Source organism: Dipteris shenzhenensis, chromosome 23 (assembly GCF_047967505.1).
Source record: "Dipteris shenzhenensis isolate YYH24624 ecotype China chromosome 23, Dip_SZ_1.0, whole genome shotgun sequence".
Taxonomy (NCBI): domain Eukaryota; kingdom Viridiplantae; phylum Streptophyta; class Polypodiopsida; order Gleicheniales; family Dipteridaceae; genus Dipteris; species Dipteris shenzhenensis.
This window is the reverse complement of record NC_141618.1, coordinates 15,241,986-15,264,432: the sequence shown is the minus strand read 5'-3', so window position 1 is coordinate 15,264,432 and position 22,447 is coordinate 15,241,986. Positions and strand designations below refer to the sequence as shown.

The window sequence follows — 22,447 nt, the reverse complement described above, 5'->3', positions numbered from 1 at the left end:
AGGAGACAACAGAGGATTGCATCCGCAAGGAGTCAGCAGCATTCTATATCTGATTTCATGCTATCATCCCCTTGGCCTTGATGAGGGAAGGACCATGCTGACTTGGAGCACATTTCACTTTATATTATGTAATATGTATATGATGACAGCTGCTCTGATGCTGCTGCTGATGATGATGAGAGTGACTTTGTAGAGGACTACTTTCCCTGGATATGACTATGTAGGATACAGTTTTTTTGGCTTTTGTATGGGTGTGGATGCTCGCTTAGTAGCTCCATCCCTCCAGCTAGTTTGTATCAGGTTTCTCACAGTTTCATAGACCCGTCGGTCTTCCGAAGACTTTAATAAACCCTCTCTCTCTCTCTCTCTCTCTCTCTCTACCGCTCCTTCCTTCTCCCTCGCATTATCTCCCCCTTCCACTCTTCTATCCCCCTTTCTCCAATCAGTCCCTACCCTCTTTTCTACATAGATCCTTCTCAGGTTGCGGCTAGCTTTGTACGAGATCTAGCCTTCATTAGGATCAATCATGCTTCCCCTGCACACCTTCTTCGAGGTCCTGATTCTTCATCAGAGCAGCCCCCTTCCTCTTCTGCTTTCTAGGCTCTAAATCCTTCTCAGGTCGTGGCCTACATTCTGCCGATTCCAGTCTTGGTCAAGGCCAGTGATGCTTCTCCAACATATAATTCTCGAGACCCTGACCCCTCATCGGAGCAGCCACCCTCTTCCTCTACTTTCTAGACTCACTTCGTCCAATCAAGGGCAAATGGTGGATTTTACCTCATCTCCTATATCTAGTACATGGATTTTATGCACTCCGGTGTCAGGCGTGTTTTAGGGGAACCATTTTTTTGTCTTGGCGGACTATGGTGAGGAGGATTTTGTTCCTGCTATTGTTGAGGATGCAGTTACGGGCTTCCCTGTTGACGCGGCATCTCCTAGGGTTCTTTCCCCTGAGGACTATCATACCCTCGCTCATGCACATGCCAAGAGGCTGAAATACCTCAGAGGGGGTTGTTTCCACCACTAGGTTAGATAAGGTGTTCCATCCCATTTCCTCCCATCCATGAGGATTGTTAGTTGGAACATTCAGGGCCTAGGTGGTATGCTGAACCACTGTCAGAGGTAGTTGATTCACAATCAGTTTCATGCAGGTGTCACTAGTGATATACTTTTTCTTTAGGAACACAAACTGGATGCTAGAGTGTGCTCAAAGTCTAGTAAATTACTTTTAGGTCATACTTGTTAGTCTCCTGCATAACATGCATTTCAGTTTTCTACTCTTTTCTTCCCTTATGCTTGGACATGGCGTCATCATACCCTCCAGAGCACGGTGGATTATCTTATTGATTGGTGGACATAAGGTTGGACGACTCAATCTCTATGTTCCCAATAACAAAGTTGACCTTGTTCTTTTTTGGAAGGAACTGCTCTCTTGGGGGCCCCCATTGTAGAGTTGTGGATTATTGGAGGTGACTTCAACGTTGTGGAGTTGCTTCAAACAAAACAGGGGGGAGAGAAGGGGCATTCAGTCTCTGGAGAGAGAAGCTTGGGAGGCCTTTCATTTTGGGTAGATGATGCCTTTTACACTTTGCCACTCGCTCCTATTCTCTTGGTCTAACAAAAGGTTGTAGGTGTCCATCCATGCACAGATAGACAGATTCTATGTTGATGATTGGGCACTTAATAGAGAAGGTTCAGTATGCATTGCACCAAGGGTTACCACTTCGGATCATTTTCTAGTGGTTCCCACAGAGCCTCATGAGAGGCACCGTGCTGCTAGAATTAGGATTCAAGATGCATTATATGCACAAGAGAGCCTCGGGGAGGATGTTTTGTAGATATGGGTTTCTCATTCGCAAGGTGGTGTGTCATCCCCTTCACATGTTGCAGCAGCCCTATTTGGTTTTAGTGATTTTTTCCATACTAATTCTAACACTAGGAGACGTGAGATTCTTAGAAAAATGGGCCTTTGTCGACAGTTAGCAACCCTTCAGAGGGAAGAGCAAAAAAGGCCTATTGATGCTTGAATTCAAGGGCACCTTGCTGCTAGCGGCAAGGGCTCATATGTGTATTTGACTAGACCTGAGAGCTGACTACGCTTCTCATGCACAAGAATCCTTCTGGATCGAGATGGGAGGAAGATTCAATAAACACTTTTTTTCTACTCTCGGTCGGAGACATGGTAGAGAGAGTGTGTCTCAGCTTATTTTTGATGGGGTTTTGTTGACAAATCATGATGCCATCATGGAGATTGGTATAGACTTTTATGCCTCCTTGCTATTTGCAAATCTTGATTCTTCATGATGCTAGATATTTGGCACTGTATTTCAGTATTGGTGAGACCACATATGACAGTCTTACTAGATGCCCCTTTCATTGAGTTCAAGACTGCACTTCATGCCCTCCATAAGGGTAGATGCTCGGGATGAGATGTACTGACGTCTTCCTTCTTAATTGCTTTTTGGGACATGATTGGGGACCATGTTACCTCAGCCCTGTAGGGCATTTTGGACTCTTGTATGATGGTTGATTCACTTACAGAAGGTCTCATTCATCTTATCCCAAAGGGAGGTTGCATGAATCTCATTACCCAATGGAGACCTTTCACTTTGTTGGGAACATTTAATAAGATTTTGGCCAAAGCAATAAGTTGATGTTTGTAGCCCATTCTTATTCACACTACACAAACTAGCTTTTTGCATGGCAGAATCACATTTGATTGCCATTCTACTCTTGGATTTTGAAAAGACCTATCACTTTGTTGGGAACATTTAATAAGATTTTGGCCAAAGCAATAAGTTGGTGTTTGTAGCCCATTCTTGTTCACGCTACACAAACTAGCTTTTTGCATGGCAGAATCACATTTGATAGTATCTTTTCTTTCTTGGAAGCTTTGAACTACGATATGTTGTGGCCAACGCACCTTGCCCTTCTACTCTTGGATTTTGAAAAGACATATGGCAAGTAGCTTAGGAAGGTACTTTGGATTCTCGGATACATGGATTAGAGGGGTTTCCTCCTCAGACAAATCAGCCCACATCTAGGTGCTTATTAGAGGAGACGGGTAAGAGATTTCAGATTTCCAAATCAGTTCGTCAGGGATGCCCTCTTGCCCCCTTCTTGTATTTATTTGTGGCTGAAGCGATGAGCAGATTTCTGAAATCGCAGGTGGACATTGGTGGGCTGAGACTCTGCTTAGACAAGATGAGGACCTCTTGGATAGTGAGCTCCCTGATGGTACATCTTTTTTTTGTATGCCAATGCACAAAATCTCCCTTCCTTTAGAGCAGCCTTTGATCGGTTTTGCATTGCAACAGCAGGTGCCCAAATTAATTGGAACAAATCCAATGGCTTTTGGGTTAGTGAAGAGGATACTTGAGCCGGGGGGCTGACATTCGTCTTACTAGGATCCAGAGGGGTGTTATATCATATATTTTGGCTTCCAGGTCGGTGTGGGCATATCTCCATCACGGCAATTCGCCCCTATGGTGGAGAGGCTTATTTTTTGGAGTTCAACAAAACTTGACCTAGTTTCTGTTGGGGTAAAGGCACTGGCCACCCTATGTAAACAGTACTTTATGTTGTACTTTAGTGTAGGACACTTAAGTACGCTAAGTACACATTTGTACTTAGCTGTACTTAAGGGTTACTACCTTATCCATAACATATACTAGTGTGTGTACTTGGGGAGGTACCACTCATTGTTTTATCCCCACCTATTGGTGTCTACTGTGTGTGTGTCTCCTCACCCTCTACTCTACTCACTCCGGTTCTCCGTCAACTGGTATCAGAGCCAACGGGCTCTCTCTCTCCCTCTCTCTCCTCCCGTCATCCTCTTCCTCACCCTCAGCCAAGGTGCTGGGTTTGACTTCCGTCACGGGATCTTCTTCGCGAGAAACAGGACGCTCTCTCTCAGCCAACGGGCTGGCCCAAGGAGCGCAATCACTTCTATCGCGAGCTTCCTTCAGCACGAGCAGCCTCAGCTGCATCCAGCTCGCGCGAGGTGTGCGAGCAAGGCGGCAGCATAGGCTCGAACAGCGCGCAACCAACAGGCAGCTGCAGGCAAGCAGCCGGCAGCATCTAGCACGCGAGGCAGGCAAGGAGGAGGCGGCGTGAGCAAGCAGCTCACGGGCAGTCGCAAGCAAGCGGGAGCAGGCGCGCAGCGGCGCGCTAACGCGCAGGTCGGCCAAACCGGCCGACAGGCCCATTCAGGCGGCCGACAGCCAGTCGGCAGCCAGCCGACTGGCCCATCTCCTCTTCGTGGAATCCAGCATCGAAAACGCAGGTGCAAGTACAGAAACTGCTGTACTTGCCCTGAAAAACGTGCTGAAGTTATCCAGCAAGGGCTGCGTGCACTCCAATCGAAGCAGGAACAAGGTACTGTACTTGTTAAAAAGCAGGTACAGCAGCAACGGCTGCACTCATCTCGAAAGTACGCTGTAAGTACATCAATTTTGTGCAGTTCTCCGTCAAGCGTGCAAAGGTACGCAAGGTACGGGTGCACCCTGTGCAAGGGCACACATTGCTGTACTTTCCTGCTCTTCGACAGCAGATTTTATTTCTGCGTTAACACGCACATCGAGGAGGATCTTTGAGTCTCACTGGGCTCATACATTGAGGAGGAATTCTTTACTGTTTATTCGTTGTCCACGGGACAGCACTGTACTTCGCCATTGGCATATGAGCCAGGTACTTTGTTGATTTACATCGTATTTTCATTCCTGCCCTTTCATTTTCGTACCTCGTACTGCAAACTTGCACGTACAGGTGTTCTACTTGGGGCAGGGCTTACACTCGCAGGCTTACACTCGCACTGAGGCTTAGCTTATGCCGCAAACAGTGTCGAGACAGGTCTTATCACTTGGCCAGTGATTGTACACAGTGTTGGCACTGGGTATATGCATTGGTCAGATCTGTTTAGACACATGCAGTGTATGCTATTGGATGCAGGTCAAACGACATGCAGTCACATGCCTTGTGAGCAGTAGCAGTTGATGCCATTTACTGTGTTAATGCACGGAATGTGCCGTCAATTCAAGGGGCTTTTGATGCTATTGTGCGTGGGACATATGCTTTAGCTTGTTGCTGAAAGTACAACCACATTTGGTACAGATTTGGTCGATTTTGACCAAGTTTGACTTTCGTCAAATTTGGGGCTTTTGTTGCCTGACCGGCAATCTGTCAAGTGGGAGCACTCTACATGCATCAGACTATCTCGTGGAGCACTACTATGCTTTGAAAGTGCAAATTTGACTTACAGTGTTTGGTAAAAGGTCAATCTTTTCCAGATTGGAGGTCAAATCTCTGATTTTCTTCATGCATTCAAAGGGCTTTTGAGCCACCTCACTTCCAAACTGTAAATTCAGTTGGGGGGGAAGTTTCTGGAGCATATGGAGGTCTAAAATCAGGGATTTTCATCAAAAAATCAGAGATTTACTGTTTTTTTGACAGTCCGGGACTGTCAAACAGCAGGTTTGACCATATTTGACTATCAAAAAAAACAAAAAACAAAAGGGTCAAAAAGTACTGCTGTTTTTTATTATATCAGTTCTGGGATTTTTCTGGAGCGATTTGACGCAGCCGTACCGCACTTTCGCCAGCGAAAAAGACAGGAACAGCTTGCTGTACTGTTTCTGCAGCAAGTGGGAGAAAGACTTTCAGTTGGTTTTATGCCACTGAAACAGTACCAAGTTCCCTTTTGATCGTACTTCCGCTGCGGGAGAATTTTCTTGGAGTGACTGGTGCTTAATTGCACGCCTACAGGGAGTCAGGCGGTTCCATTGAGGAACAAACTCTACTTTCTTTACCATGAGTTCCGGCAGCGACGTGTCGTCCTTGTTCCAGATAAAGAAGCTCGAAGGAGCTAAAAACTACGACATATGGAGGACACAATGCTACAATGTGCTGATGCAGAAGGACCAGTACAAGCCTATAAAGGAGAAGGGTGTTAAGCCCTCCAACGTTACTGATGAGCAGTGGGAGAAGATGGACAACTTGGCCATGTCGACCATTATGCTTACAGTTGTTGATTCACTGGTTGTAGGCATCAGGGATGAACCTACTGCATGGAGGATGTGGCAACGTCTTGAGGATACTTATGCCAAGAAAAGTGCCACGGGAAAAGCTTACTGGCTGAAAAAACTTGTTGGTCTTCAAATGAAGGAGGGGACACCTATGTCCACTCATATTATTGAGTTTAACAGCATATTCAGCCAGGTGATCAACCAGGGGTTGAAGCTCGATGATGAGCTGAAAGCTACACTCATCCTATGTTCTCTACCTGAGTCATGGGACACATTCAGGACTTCTACCAGCAACTCAAATGCCATTCTGTTATTTGCAGATGTGGAGAGTGCTCTTCTACAGGAAGAGATGAACAGAAAGAACAATGCTGTTGGGAAGTCGAATGCTTTGAATGCACGCAGCAGGTCCAAGACACGTGGAAACTACAAAGAAAGAGAGAGGAGCAAGTCCCGCTCTAAAAGTGATCTTGTATGCAACTATTGCGGCAAGAAGGGACATATTAAGAAAAAGTGTTTTCAAAAGAAGAACGACCTGAGAGCCAAAGAAGGCAAGACTCAAGGCAAGTCTAAGGGCAAGGAAAAAGAGGAGCTGCATGTTACTTATGTTAGTGACAGTGACAGTGGACGTGAGATATGTTTCACCTCTTCACTGGAGGCTCATACACTTCATGCTGGTGATGGATCAGATATGCTTTCCTGGATTATAGATTCAGGTGCTTCCTTTCATGTTACACCCTACAGAGATCTGTTTGTCAGATATGCAGGAGGACAGAAGGGAGTTGTCTTTCTTGGTGATAACCATGCATGTTCGATCATTGGCATAGGTGATGTTAGGCTTGTTCTTGAAAATGGCCAACAGTTAATGCTCAAAGGAGTCAGGCATGTCCCTGAAGTGAAAAAGAACTTGATTTCCACAGGTTTATTGGATGACGATGGTTATCAGACCACCTTTGGCAGTCAGAAATGGAAAATCAGCAAAGGGGCAATGGCTATTGCCAGGGGTCCTAAGGTTGATACTTTGTATTCACTTCATGCTGGACATTGTCCGCATTCCGATGTAAATGCCGCCGAGCTGCCAAAGATTTCATTGTGGCATAGCCGGCTTGGCCATATGAGTATTAAGGGAATGGAGCAATTGGCTCATTTTGGTTACTTGCCGAGTCTAAAATTTTCAGATTTAAAGAAATGTGAATTTTGTCTCTACGGTCGTCAAGTACAAATACCTCATAAGAGAAGGTCAGATCAGAAATTACAACTCTTGGAGCTTGTACATACAGATGTGTGTGAGATGCCTACACTCTCTTTAGGAGGTTCTAAGTACATACTGTCATTCATAGATGACGCCACCCGCAAAGTGTGGGTTTACACTCTCAAAAAGAAGAGTGATACGTTCAAGGCTTTCACTAAGTTTGTTGCACTGGTCGAAAATGAGACAGGCAATAAACTGAAAGCTTTACGATCTGACAATGGTGGAGAGTATTTGTCCAAAGAGTTTCAAGAATTCTGTGAGGCAAAGGGTATTCAAAGGGTGTTGTCTGCACCATATGATCCTCCACAGAATGGTACCGCTGAAAAAATGTTCAGGACCATTCAAGAGAAAGTTAGATCCATGTTGTCACATGCTGCACTGCCCCACACATTTTGGGCTGAAGCTGTAAAGACAGCTGTGCACCTTATTAATAGGTCACCAAACAAGAGACTATGTGGCAGTGTGCCTGAACAGGCATGGACGGGTAAGCCTCCGTCTTACAAACACCTACGGGTCTTTGGTTGTGTCGCGTATGTGCATGTACGCAGGGAGGACAGAACTAAACTGGATCCAAAGTCTCTTAAATGCATATTCCTAGGTTACGGTGACAAAGGTGAGATGGGCTACAGGATTTGGGATCCCAAGAACAGAAAGCTTATACGCAGCAATGATGTCGTGTTTGATGAAACCATCATGTTCAAGGAACCTGTTGTACAGCAGGGACCTTTAAAAGTAACTATTGATGATGACAGGCATCATGGGCAACACGAACAGGCTGTAAATCAGCCACAACAGCAGCATAACCAGCCATTAAATGATGCTGCAGCAGGTCCTAATGGACAGCCAGGTATGGCAGAAGACATCCCAATGGATGAGGCACAGTTAGGTGATCTTCCTGACATGCAAATGCAGCCAGGAGACATGGGACAGCCACCTTATCTGGGTGATGAACAGGCTGGACAGCCAGCTCAAGACGATGGTCATTGGGTTAGAAGGTCAACCAGACCGACGCGGCAGCCAGAAAGATTTGTTCCAGGCATTGATTATTTGATGCTCACTGGTTGTGGAGAGCCTTCATGCTACAGAGAGGCTAGGCAGAGGGCAGACAAGGTTCAATGGGATCTTGCTATGAAGTCTGAAATGGACAGTCTTCACAAGAATGGCACTTGGGAATTGGTATCCTTGCCTACTGGTAAGAAGGTACTGCCATGCAAATGGGTTTATCGACTTAAGGTCACACCTGGTGAAAAGCCAAGGCATAAAGCCAGACTGGTTGCCAAGGGGTTCAAGCAGGAATATGGTGTTGACTTTGACGAGATATTCTCTCCTGTTGTTAAGATGACAACACTCAGAACTGTATTAGCATTGGTTGCACATGCAGATATGGACTTGGTCCAAATGGATGTCAAGACAACATTTCTTCATGGTGATTTACATGAGGAAATTTTTATGCAGCAGCCAGAGGGTTTTACAGTGAAGGGCAAAGAGAAGCTTGTATGCAGACTGAAGAAAAGTCTTTATGGTCTAAAGCAGGCACCCAGAGAATGGTATCATAAGTTTGATACATTCATGCGAACCCAAGGTTATAGGAGAAGTGACATTGATCACTGCTTGTATACCAAGAAAGCTTCAGATGGCAGTTTACTGATCCTCATTTTGTATGTGGATGACATGTTAATTGCTGGAAAATCTCATAAAGAGATGAATGCCTTAAAAAAGAGATTGCATCAGACCTTTGATATGAAGGATCTTGGTGATGCCAACCATATACTGGGCATGCGGATACTTCGGGATAGGGAAAAGCGGTTGCTATACTTGTCTCAGAAGGAATACATTGGCAAGGTCTTGCAGAGATTTCACATGGAAGGGGGGAAGAGTATTGGTACTCCATTGCCTCCTTATGTGAAAATCAGTGCTTTGGACAGCCCTCATTCAGATGCTGAAAGAGCTGAGATGTCAAAAATTCCGTATGCATCAGCTTGTGGCAGTCTTATGTATGCTATGGTTGCAACCAGGCCTGATATTGCGTTTGCAGTGGGAGTGGTTAGTAGATACATGGCAAACCCCGGCAAGAAGCATTGGAATGCAGTGAAAGGTGTCATGAGATACCTGAAGGGTACACAAGATTTGTGTATATGTTTCGGCAGTCAAAATGCAAAAGTGCAGGGTTATACAGACTCTGATTATGCCGGTCACCCTGATACCCGGAAGTCTACTACCGGATATGTTTTCACTTTCACTGGAGGTGCAGTGTCGTGGGTATCTAGAATGCAGCAATGCATTGCTCTGTCTACTACAGAAGCTGAATATATTGCAGCCACTGAGGCATGCAAGGAAGCTATATGGCTATCTCGGCTAGTGGCAGATTTGGGCTACTCTAGTGATACTCCATTGTTGCATTGTGACAGTCAGAGTGCCATACAGTTGGCACGGAATCCTGTTTTTCATGCAAAGACGAAGCACATCGACGTGAAGTATCATTTTATCAGGGAGGTGCTTGAGAACAAGCAACTTCAGCTTGTGAAAGTTCACACTGATGACAATCCAGCAGATCTGTTGACCAAAGGATTAGCTGCAGAGAGGTTTGCACACTGCAGATCTCTTATGGGTATTGGTTGAGGCCAGCATATTGGTCTTGTACATTGTATACATTTGCTGTTTTTTATTCTTTCTCTCCTTGAGGGCACATTGCCTTTAAGTGGGAGGTTGTTGGGGTAAAGGCACTGGCCACCCTATGTAAACAGTACTTTATGTTGTACTTTAGTGTAGGACACTTAAGTACGCTAAGTACACATTTGTACTTAGCTGTACTTAAGGGTTACTACCTTATTTATAACATATACTAGTGTGTGTACTTGGGGAGGTACCACTCATTGTTTTATCCCCACCTATTGGTGTCTACTGTGTGTGTGTCTCCTCACCCTCTACTCTACTCACTCCGGTTCTCCGTCAGTTTCTAGGATATTACCATAGGGACTGGAGCTGCTGCTCCTCCCCGTGAAGCTCTGCTGCCCCCTCCGTCAGCCCCTCCCTTACCCTCCTCCTCACTAGCCCCCCCCTCTCCCTCCCCCCCCTCGCTGCCCTCTCCCCTCCCTCGCAGCCCTCCCTTGCTGCCCCTCCCCCACCCGCCTGCTGCCCCTCTTCCCACCCGCCTCCCCTTGCTCCTCCCTCCCCCACCCACTTGCTACCCACTCCCCTCTCCCCCCCCGCCTGCTGCCCCTGCCTTCTCCGCCCACCTCCTCCACCCCGCCCACCTCCCTCCCTCTCCCCCGCCCCCTCCTTCACCCCCGCCTGATCCCCTCTCCCCCCCCGCCTGCTGCCCCTGCCCTCCCCGCCCCCTGCCTCCCTCTCCCCCACCCCCTCCTTTTCCACCGCCCGCTCCCCTCTGCCCCCCCGCCTGCTGCCCCTGCCCTCCCCGCCCCCTCCTTCACCCCACCCTTCCTAACCAGCTCCCTCCCTTCCTCTCCCCCGCCCACCCTCTCCCTCCCCGCCAGACCCCTCCCTCCCTTCCTAACCCGCCCCCTCCTTTCCTCTCCCCCGCCCTCCCTCTCCTTCCTAACCCGCCAGCTCCTCTCCGCCTCCTCCCTTCCTAACCCGCTAGCCTACCTTTGCCTCCCCCCGCAGCCTACCTCCTTCTACCCCCTGCAGCCTACCTCCTTCTCCCCCCCCGCAGCCCCCCCCAACTCCTTTCCTCCTCTTCCACTCTCTCCTTCCCTCTCTTGTTCTCCTTCTTTCTGCGCCCGTGTTCCAGGGCGTCCTAGGCAACAGTTTCACGGATGGAGCTTTTTGAGTGTTTGAATCGGCTTTCAAATCGATTGGCGAATGGATCCCCACTCAACCAATCTTCGTCCACTTCCACTGGCCGCGAGAACCGTCATTTTTTCAGAAGACGAGTTGCAGTAGCTCAAGAAAGATGTGGAACTAGAAGGCTCCACATCACTTTTCGCCCACATCTTTGGGTCACACCCTTCCAGATCACAGGCTAGAGACTGGATGCTAGCAGCATTACCAGGAGATCTCGTCGCACACCTCAGGGATATTCGACTTTTGGGACGTGGATTCTTTTAAGTGGTTTTTGACTCCCACAAGTCCACAGCCCTTGTTCTCAAAGCTAATCCTCTGGCTTTGGGTTCGAGGAGGATCTTTCTTTTACCCTACACCTTGGGCTTCGATTCGGTCGAGGAGGACAGTTAGGTCACATCATTGTTCATTAGATTTCCCAGTCTTCCTCAGGTCTACCATCAACTTCTTACCACTATTTGAGCCACATTTGGAGTGGTCACTGAGATCCCCCCCCTTCCTAGCATGCCTTCTTCCTCGATAGAGGCAGTCAGAGCGGACAGGGTGCCTCGAGTTAGGGTCATTGTCTATGACCCTAACATCTCAGATGACCACATCATGCTTTAGCGTCCAGATGGCTCTCTCTTTCGACAGAGAGTCGAGATTGCAGGTAGACAGGACCAGTGCATGATTCGCAAGACCCTTGGGCACTTTGCTAGAGACTACCCAAGGAAGAGAAAAAGACCCAAGAGATCTTCTGGTGCGGCTCCTTCACGTACTACCCTGACAGCACCTCCCCATCGCCCTGTACCACGCACTCTAGGACCACCAGGAGCAGCAGGGTGCCTTGCTCCACGCACCCCAGGACCACTAGGGGTAGCAGGGTACCCAAAGCCTACAGCACATCCAGTGCCACGATGGAGAGTGATTAGAGCGGCTCCCTTACCTCAGGAGGAGACTTTTGATCCGGTTCAGACAAACGCCATCTAGACTCCAGAGGTGGATGTTGCTGCAGCCCTAGACTACAGTTCCACATCAGGAGGGGCCTTTAGATGCACCAGCCCTTGTCACTTTGGTTTCTAATCACGAGGGGGCTACCGATACTTCTTTTCCACAGACTGTTCCTGCCACAGTCAGGACGACCGAGGGAGTGTATGCACAGATGAGGACTCCAGGTTCCTCTTTAGCCCAACCACATGCCTCCTCAGCCCCCAGCTCTAGTTCTACTGATAGAGGCATGGCAGGTTCTTCTCCTCCATCTTCCACGAGTGCAAGTCTTCTTCGCATTCCTGGGCCAGACTTGCTTCTCAGGAATTCTTTTTTGGCACTGGCAGATTCGGCGACTTTCATGGATGATGAGGAGTTTGTGCCCTCCACCTTAGGAGTCCCGGTCATTGGGATTCCTTTTGATAGGGCCTCCCCCTCAGGAGGTGTGGGGATCCTTTCACCTGTTGAGTTTCCTGCCCTCAGCAGGAGTGTTTCGGCCTAGGGGAAGCTGGTCTCCTCTACTAGGTCGAGTAAGCCTTTCCATCTAGCATCCTCCTGTCGATGAGGATAGTCAGCTGGAACATACAGGGCCTAGGCGGAGTTCCACACCGTCGCCGTAGGCAACTCAGCTTCATCCAGGTGTCACTGGAGGTGCTATTGATATCCTTTTTATCCAGGAACACAAGTTGGATGCCAGTGATTGCTCTAAGTTTGGCAAACTGCTTTTAGGACATACCTTCTGGTTGCCTGCTATGGACACAAGGGGAGGAACTTGCATTTCGGTCTCTCCTTCTATTCTCCCCTTGGTTGCTGGTCATGGCATTATCTCCCCCGCTAGAGCTCAATGGATCATTATTTTGATTAGAGGGCGTAAGATTGGTCTTCTTAATCTTTATGCCCCCAACAACAGAGGGGAGCGGGTCTCCTTTTGGAAGGAGCTACTCTCTTGTGCCATTGGTGGCGATTTCAACATGGTTGAGTTACCATCAGACAAAAAGGGAGGCAGATAGGGTGGAATTCATTCTTTGGAGAGGGCAGCCTAGGATGCCTTTCTCTTTCAGTACAGTGGCAGGGACACTTGGTTTGATGATGCCTTTCTTGTTATGCCACAATCACTCCTGTACTCTTGGTCGAAGAGGAGAGTACACATGCCCATCCATGCATGTATTGACAGATTTTATGTAGACGATTGGGCACTTGATAGAGGCGGATCTGTATGCATTTCTACTGGGGTTTCTACTTCATATCATTTTCCAGTGGTGTTGCAGATTCTTGAGCCTCATCGGAGAGGACGTTTGGCTAGTGTCTGGATTCCAGATGCTTTTTATGCAGGGGAGAGCCTCACGGAGGATATTTTACAGATTTGGGTTTCTCACATACAGGGTGGAGTTGCCCGTCCATCTCAGGTAGCCGCAGCCTTATCCGGAATTAGTGACTATTATCATACAATCGCTGATTCCAAGAGACGTGAGATTCTCATATGTGAGATTGGTATACGCCAACAGTTAGCGTTCCTTCAGAGGGAAGAGCAGAAGAGGCCCACAGATGCTTGGATTCAGGAGTGCCTTGCTGCAGCAAGGGCTCATATACAGACATTGTTGGATCAGAGAGCAGAGTATGCCTTTCATGCATTGGAATCCTTTTGGATTCAGATGGGTGGCAGGGTCAACAAACACTTTTTCTCTACTCATAGGCCCAGACATAGTAGAGATAGTGTCTCGCGGCTTGTTGACTCGGACGGGGTGTTACAGTCAGATCCTGATGCTATCATGCGTGTAGCTTCAGATTTTTTTGCATCCCTTCTTACTGCAGATCTGGGCACACAGGCCATAGATGATGCCAGAGAGGTTATTTAGCAGTGTATCCCAGTATTGGTGAAGGATGAGATGTTTGTTTCTCTTGATGCATCTTTCACTAATGAAGAATTCAGGACTGCATTACTTGCCTTTCACAAGGGCAAGTGCCCAGGTTTGGATGGAATTACCCCTTCTTTTTTAATTACTTTTTTGGAGCAGATTGGTGATCACATTACATCAGCCCTGCAGGGCGTGTGGGACTCTGGTGAGATGCCTGACTCACTTACAGATGGTCTCATTCATCTCATCCCAAAGGGGGGTAATAGGAATCTAGTGTCACAATGGAGACCCATCACTCTATTGGGCACTTTTTACAAGATTTTGGCGAAAGCGATCAGTCTGCAGCTACATGTTTTTCTTCCAGATTTGATTCATGACACGCAGACAGGGTTTGTGCATGGCAGAAGTATTTTCGATAATATTTTCTCATTTTGGGAGGCCTCAGAATGGGCCATGCAGAGCCGCTAGAGGTTGGCCATTCTACTCTTGGACTTTGAGAAAGCTTACGATAGAGTAGACTGGGATTTTTTAGAGAGCACTCTATCTCGCTTTGGTTTTTCAGATGCATGGATTAGAGGAGTATCCTCTCTCTACAGATCAGCCCATAGCCAGGTGCTAATTGGGGGGGTAAGGGGACAGATTTCAGGGTAGCAGGCTCTCAGCAAAAAATCCCTGTTACGTGAAGCTCCTGCCTACTAAATTCCACCAAGCCCCAAAATTCCCTAGATGGATCTAGTATGCCACATGTCTTCTTTCTAGGGTCCCTCCTTAATGCATCATTTACCCCTCTCTTGGGATATCATTAAAACCATTTTTCCCTAGGCACATTTAATGCATTTAGGTCCCTTAGCCTTAGATCCACCTAGTCTAGTGCCATGTCACCCTCACCAAGGACCTTGACCTTTATTCCTTTTTTTGATAATTTACATGAAGCCCAAACAAATGTAATACAAACATTGATCCTTTAAAGTAAAATGCTGACTGACCCTTCCGAGGTCATGTTACCTCAACTTGATTGTAACAATCTACCTTAGATCTCAAGCTGATATTTATGGGCCGAGGCTTCCTCTCCGCCAGGAAGAAGAGCTCCTGGATAGCGAGTTGGTAGATGACACGGCTGTTTTTTTGGATGCCTTCCGCAGGACACTCACTTCCTTCCAGACAGCCTTATTTTGCATGGCTGCAGGTGCGCACATTAATTGGCATAAATCCAATGGTTTTTGGATTTGCGATGATGACACCCTTGATTGGGTTAATGATATTGGTTTCACTTGGGTACTGAGGGGTGTCTCTGTCAGATATTTGGGCTGCGAGGTTGGGGTGGGCATCTCTCCTTCACAATAGTTTGCTCCGGTGTTGGAGAGCATCAGGAGAAAGCTCCTTTTTTGGAGCTTAGCCAAACTTGACTTGGCATCCAGAGTGGTGGTGGTTAACCAGGTTCTACTAGCTGCAGCATGGTTTGTATGCTCTTGTTGGTGCCACTCTAGGGATTATATCACTTAGCTTAAGAGGCCCGTATGAAACTTTTTATGGTGTGGTCTGGATGGCACAATTGATGTTACAGCTAGGGTGGCTTGGGAGACCTTGATTCTTCCTACAAGAGAAGGGGGTTTGAATATCATCGACCCGGATCTACAATGCAGAGCCTTACTCTGTAAGGTCGTTGTGAGAGGACTTATGCCAGGGCAAGAGCCTTGGAAGGATTTCTTTATCAGATGCATACAGTCTCGCACGCCCACTTCAGGAGAGGATTGGACACACAGTACCAGATGGGTTTTCACCACAGCCCACCTCAGATCTCCTTCCCCTCTTATGGTTGCTATCTTGAAAGCATGGGCCAGCTTCAGAAGGACTCTTCGGAAGATTCCCCCATCCACTCGTGAAGAGATTGAAAGGCAATCTGTCATGTGGAACGACAGTATTTTGGATGAGCATGGCAGACCACTTGGAGCTTCTCTTTACATGCAGTGGCCTAGATGAGAGAGGGGCCCTGCATCTACTGTGGGAGCATGGAAAGCCTTGAGGATGCTTCTTGCAGACCGACAAGCCCAGGTGGTTCATAATCTCAGAGGGAGTGCAGGGAGAGTCCAACAAATTGATGCAGCCTTGCCCTTGGATTGGGTGGACACAGATGACATGCCTATTACTTGTTCCACCTGGATGGGGGCATTTTTCAGATTGGGCATTCCTTTGCAGGTGATTGCTTTACATAACACACATGAGGATGCCCTAGTCTTTGATGTTTCTTCAGGGGGCAGGCTGTCCAGATCCACAGACCGTATGATGTTTCAGCCAGTCAGGATAGTGGGCTTCATGGAGCATGGCTCTCTTTCACAGTGGTACTTGGATCCTGACCCGCTACTCATTGCCCTGGGCTCATTGAGGTTGTGGCTCTATGGAGGTGTCCCAATTAAGTTTTTGCAGTGGGACCCTGGGGAATGGGAGTGGATAGATGAAGGGCACCGAGAGAAGGGCATCCCCTTCTTTCGTTACACGGTCAGTAATGCGAGGAAATTCCAGCTCAGCTATAGGGGTTGGAGGCCCACCAGAGCTCCTCATTGGGAGAATTTTCAGATTTCTGCAGACTTGCAGGAAAATTTTTTGGCAGACACCGGAATAGAAAAATCGCTCTCTTCTTTTGGATTTCTATTCATGGTGGGATAGCAGTGAACCAATGGAGATCCAGGTTCAGGGCTGACCCTACTTGCCCTCGTTGCCCTTCTGCTTCGGAGACAATACAACATTGCCTTTGGGATTGCAGACATGCGAGAATCATATGGAAGGGGATTGCAAGTCTTTTCAGCACTTTTGTTCGCCTCCCCTTCTACATGACATGGGGATTAGTGGCTTGGCTCACTCTTTCAGGGCCCCAGGTTTTCTTTGAGAGACATGACTCCTCTTGGGCTCTTCACATCCGACAACACCGTGTGGAGTCGTGCTCTCTAGAGGATGCTCCGGCCACTCTCTTCAGGGCTGCTCATTCCTTGGTTGACTCTCCATGGGAGGTTTTAGCTAGCATTGCAGCATGGTACATTTGGAGAGCCAGATGCACTGAGGCTATGGAGGGTTCTCAGGTTCACCCTTCTCAGACCTTGGCCAGTACTTGAATAGATACTGTACACACTCTGATGGCCATATGGGCGACCATGCAGGGATCATCTCGAGCAGCCTCCTCCAGGAGAGTTTTTTTTCTAAAGGATTGGAGAGACTCTTCCTTCTTTGCTGAGACTTCTACAGGGTTGAGTTGGCATTTTCAGCCTTAGCCTTGGTTTCTTTCTACCTCAGTCTTCTGAGGTGTTTTTTATTACATGCCTAGCATGTTGTATTTCCGCACAGAGCTTGCTCTAACGAGTTTCTTTCTTACTTAATAGAAGTCTCTTTTTTGCCAAAAAAAAAAAATGGCAATGGCTTGATTTATTTGTTCTTGTTGATGCCATTCTAGGGATTGCATCACTCAACTCAAAAGACTAATAATGAACTTTATTTGGAGTGGTCTAGATGGTTCAACAGACACTAGAGGCAGGGTGGTTTGGGAGACTCTTATCCTACCAAAGTGGGAAGATGGTCTCAATATTTTAGATCCAGGCATGCAGAGCATCCCTAAAAGCTTGGGTGAGCTTCAGAATACTCTTCGGATAAGGCCCCCCCCTCCTTGTGAAGAGATTGGTAGGCAACCAATCATGTGGAATGACAATACACTTGACGAGCATGGCAAATCCTTAGGTATCTCCTGGTATATGCAATGGTCTTCTTGGGAGGGAGGTCCTACTTCCTTTGTAGGCTCGTGGAGGATCTTCAAATGCCTCCTTGACAATCATAGATTGGTGTTAGTAAGTCACCTTAAAAGAAGTGCAAGGAGAATCTAGCAGATTGATGCATCCATACACTTGGATTGCGTTCTTCCAAGAGACAGGTTTCACTTAGGGGACATGGCTAGGAGCCTTTATGAGATCAGGGATCCCACTTCAAGTTGTGAGACTACGAGGGTTAGATGGGGATGCCTTGATTTTATGTTCACTTTGGGGGTAGATTATCTAGATTGGTGGATGGAATTCCTATGCATATTGCATTTCAGCATGTCACGGTTGTAGGTCATGTGGAGTAGAGCGTTTTGACGTCAAGATGGTACTTGTACCCTAAGCCTCATCATAGTCCCTTGGGCTCATGGAGACTTTGGCTTTATGGAGGTGTTCTCATAAAGTACTTGTATTGGGATCTTGAGGAGTCGGAATGGATTGATGCAGGGCACCAAGAGAAGAGCCCTCCCTTCTTTTGATACACGGTCAATAATACCACGAGGTTCCAACTCAACCTAAAAGGTTGGAAGCCCACCAAACCTCCTCATTGGGATGATTTTCAGGATTTTGCTGATCTATATAAATCTTTTGGAAGACTCTGGAAACCCCTTATGAATAGAAAAATCACTCTTTTTTTTTTGCTTTCTATCCATGGAGGGATTGCCGTGAACTAGTAGAGGTCTAGGTTCGGTTTTGATTCCACTTGTTTTCGCTACCTTTCTGCTGATGAGTTTATTCAACATTGCCTATGGGACTGTAGACAAGCGAGGATCGTTTGGAAGGGGATCGCTAGGCTGTTGAGTACTTTTATGTGTTCTCCTTTCTTCATGAACTGGGGATCGGTAGCATGGCTCTCTCTTTCTGGGCCTTAGGTGTTCTATGAGAGACATGACTCTTCTTGGGCTCTTTCGATTTTGTGGCATTTGGTTGACTCATTTTCTTTGGACGAGGTTCCTGGCTCTCTGAATAGACCTGTGAATGCTTCGGTGGATACTTCATGGGAGATTTTGGCTAGCTTATCAATGTGGCATATTTGGAGATCCAAATGTATATAGGTCTTGGATGGTTCCCAGGTCCATCGAGCACATACATTGGCTAGTATTTGGTCTGATATGGTACACACTTTGGTAGCCATTTGGGGGACTATGCAGGGTCTTCACGAGCAGCGTCTGCTAGGAGGAATGCATTCTTGAGAGAGTGGAGGGTCTCCCCATTCTTCTTAGAAGCCCCCATAGGGTTGAGCTGCCACTATGAACCTCAATCTTGGTTATTCTCTCGCTCTTCTACAAGAGCTTGGTTTTGTTTGGATTTATTTTCTCATGCTTTGCATGATGTATTTCTCCTCTGAGTTGTTGCTCCTTTGAGGCTTTCCTTAAGTTCCTAGATAGTATTAATGGTGCCATATTGTGAAGTTCACTTTTTGCAAAAGTATTTAATTTTCGCATGTGAGGACTTCTATAGGAATTTAGAGATGGGGCTTTGTACCTCACAAGCTATATGTTATTCAGATATAATTTTTGCATTGCAAGTGGCTTATTTTTTTAAAGAACAGTCTCTTATTTATTATAAAAGCATTGAAAATTATAAGCAAATTGTTGTAAGGCCTAAATAATGATGTTTAGGTCCCTTTTTTTGGGGGGGGGGGTTAAGGATAATTGACTTAGGGTATACTTTTAATTGTGAAGTGCAGTTAGAGTTAGAGCTTTATAGATCATTCCACCGAACTGGCAATATTTGGCATATCGAGTTGGACGATGTTTCCAAGTTTGCTCGATATGGGTATCGTTGTCAAGTAAGTATATCATTAAATTTCTGCCTGGTAATGTTTTAAGGTCACAATTTTTGTGCATGATCTTTCATGCTCACTAATCGAATGAGCTTCAGTTGAGCGTAATTAATGGCCAAGAAGCTAAGTGCAGCCATCTTCTGATTTGGGTTCATAGGGGGAAAATACATGGGAAAGAGGCAATCGGTTCCATGCACGACGAATTCTTTTGGATCCATATGCAAAAATTCTGGCACCATTTGTGCCTGGTCAAAGTAAGTTTGATTGTGCTTGGGTATGTTGGGGTTTTGTGATGGCTGCTTATTAAATGTACTTATCTATAATAATTATGATTTAAGGCTGTCACTGAGAGTCAAAATTTTGACACTTCATGTAGATAGCCTTCCTTCACCGGCCCCAATGCTTGGTCTGCTGACAAAAGATCAGTTGCAGTTTGATTGGGAGGATGATGTCCATCCCGAGTAAGTACACACATGTTAGAACAAGTAGTTGCATTCATTATTCTATCAGGCTGTGAACTGTATTCTATTCCAATTTTCTGCTGTATCCATTTTTTAAGTTATTAAAATAGTACTTTTAAGGTAGTTTTACAATGATTAATAAATGGATTCTGTTTGAAATGGCAATTTCAGCATCCCTTTGGAAAAGATTATAGCCTACCGGTTGAATGTCACATGCTTTACTTGTGATAAGTCCAGTGGATTGGTAAAAGGTCTTCGTGGAACTTTTGATGGCTTGGTGGAGAAACTGCAACACTTTAAGAATTTGGGTATATTTTATTGTTTTAGTCATGTCATATTTAAATGCAGCATTTTTTTCTCAGAATAGCTAATAGTATATTCAAAAGTGCTACATTAATTAGCTTTCTTTTGGATTTATTTGATTGAGAGCACAGCTGTTCTAACATTTGATTAAGTTGGATCTGTGGATTGATTTTGACTCGAGAAAAGGTATAAATGCCATCATTCTGCAGCCAGTATACACGTTTCAAAAGGAAAAAGGATCGTTTAATCCTCTCAGGTACCTTGTACATCGTTAAACTTGTATGGTGGTAATCATTTGCTTTTTAATTATTTTCATTATATTGAATATTGAATATCTTATTGTTGCAGGCTTTCATAAGATATCTTCATGTACCTTCTATTTTGTTTCTAATGTAACTAACATCTATGAAATCTGACTTCAGGGTGTGTCCAAGATTGCATTTGAACCTGCTCAACTCTATGACTCTTTCGTCACACTCAATTATGGTTCATGCCATGATCTTTATTTCTTGATAATCTTTCCACGACTACGTGGTTGAAGACATCAAACATCAGCCCCCTCTTTCAAGCTCTCTTCTTTTATGTAGGAGACACAAGCTCGGGCTTTCATAATTGAAACTTTCATTGTCACCTTTATGGTAATCTTGGTTGTTGTCATCACTTGGGCTCACCAATTTAACTTGAGTGTCTTGCTGTTGACTAACATTCTTCTTCACAAAATCGCTTTAATAGTTGGTTTCCGGAGGAGCTCATGTTGTGTCCTATAGGGTATACATCCATTACATCTAACTCTCATTTCTTTGTAATTTAAGGCTTGGCAATTACTTGGGATCATACTTACCTCTAACCATGATCTCCTCGTCGGGCAAGCAAAATGTTTTCTGATGTTGAATTGTGGCACATGCATGTGAAATCTTCATAAAATGATTTCTTATGGAACAAGTTCTTGTGCCTAAAGTACTTGTACTCATCCTAGTCTCTTTGGGCTTCATTTAAAGGCAAAGATTGCATTTGGAAGTCACTAGTGTCACATCACAAGTCACAAAGGCCTCATCCCGTTATGAGTCTGATTTCTAGGATATTCAGGTTTCCATCTTTCACATGAACTAGTTACTTTTTTGGCCTATAATTTAAATTTTGCTTTCTCAACTATATGGATCTTGGACTCAACTTCCACCCAATTCTTACCTTTTCCCTCCCTTCAATGTTCTTTTGTAAGTGCATATATTACCTTGCAAGCCCCTTTTGGAGCTTTGTTTGCTTGTAATTTTCTTGCTTGACTTGATGGATTTCATACTCTCAAGTCGTGGTCAAAGGCTGACTGTGTGTCCCTTGTGCAAGTGGACAAGGTACTTGCTTCATTGATTAGATTCCTGATACAATGAGGTCCACATGAGATGTTTTCTTCAATTTTTATTTTGTGTGATCCCCATTTCTCTGTCTATTCTCTTCCCAAGCAAATTCAAAGATGTATGTGCAAATTCAAAGTCTGCAACTTTAAAAACATCAGCGAAGCAGACTAGAACTTGGATAGATGCAACTATTGAAATCTAAAATGTTAATTGCTGAAAGATTAGAGAGACTTCCGAAAGTGTGTACTTTTGTTGAACTATTCAAGTGACCACATCGAATTGCTTTCCACCATGATTGTGATGTGCACACTTGCTCCACGGATTGTCTATGGATTAGCAAAGGCACCAGGACTTGACAACCTCAATTACAATGATTTAAGAAATACACCTATATTGCCCTAATTCAGCCTTACTTTAAAGCTTCCATCGTTGTATGCACATGTAACAAACCAAAACATTCGTTTAAAACATCAGAGCATTTTTATCAAGGGAGTCGTTGGAACAAAGATGTGTCCAAATGTACATATACAACCTAAATTGGATCTCGTGGTTCCAAAGATGAAATGTCAAAGCAAACATAATGGTTGATATCACATGAATGGTGCTTTATTGTGATGCTAATCCTCGGATTAGTGGAGTTGATTCGGCAGGATTAGAGGGCCCTGGGATTATGGAAAGCAGGCTAATGTGGGGCTAGAGGACTTAGAACATAGCAAAGGGCCAATTGGCTATATCTAGCTAGGATTCTTGCTGGAAAGCGGGATATAAGAGTGGCCAAGGATATTGGGTTGGCATTCAGTGTGTTGACATTATTTGAAGGTCTAGATTGGATCATGAGAGCCTAGGCGGATCA

At 45.7% G+C, this 22,447-nt stretch overlaps 1 protein-coding gene across 1 annotated transcript in view; it reads left to right on the top strand.

The window, feature by feature from the left end:
* The window catches only part of DBE1 (debranching enzyme 1), a 202,859-nt gene that overhangs the window by 76,976 nt on the left and 103,436 nt on the right, over nt 1-22,447 (top strand). The window contains exons 8-12 of the mRNA XM_087394489.1: nt 19,383-19,484; nt 19,636-19,732; nt 19,855-19,939; nt 20,111-20,247; nt 20,429-20,498. Of these exons, the coding sequence (XP_087250615.1) occupies nt 19,383-19,484; nt 19,636-19,732; nt 19,855-19,939; nt 20,111-20,247; nt 20,429-20,498 (491 nt within the window). The remainder of the gene's footprint in view (nt 1-19,382; nt 19,485-19,635; nt 19,733-19,854; nt 19,940-20,110; nt 20,248-20,428; nt 20,499-22,447) is intronic.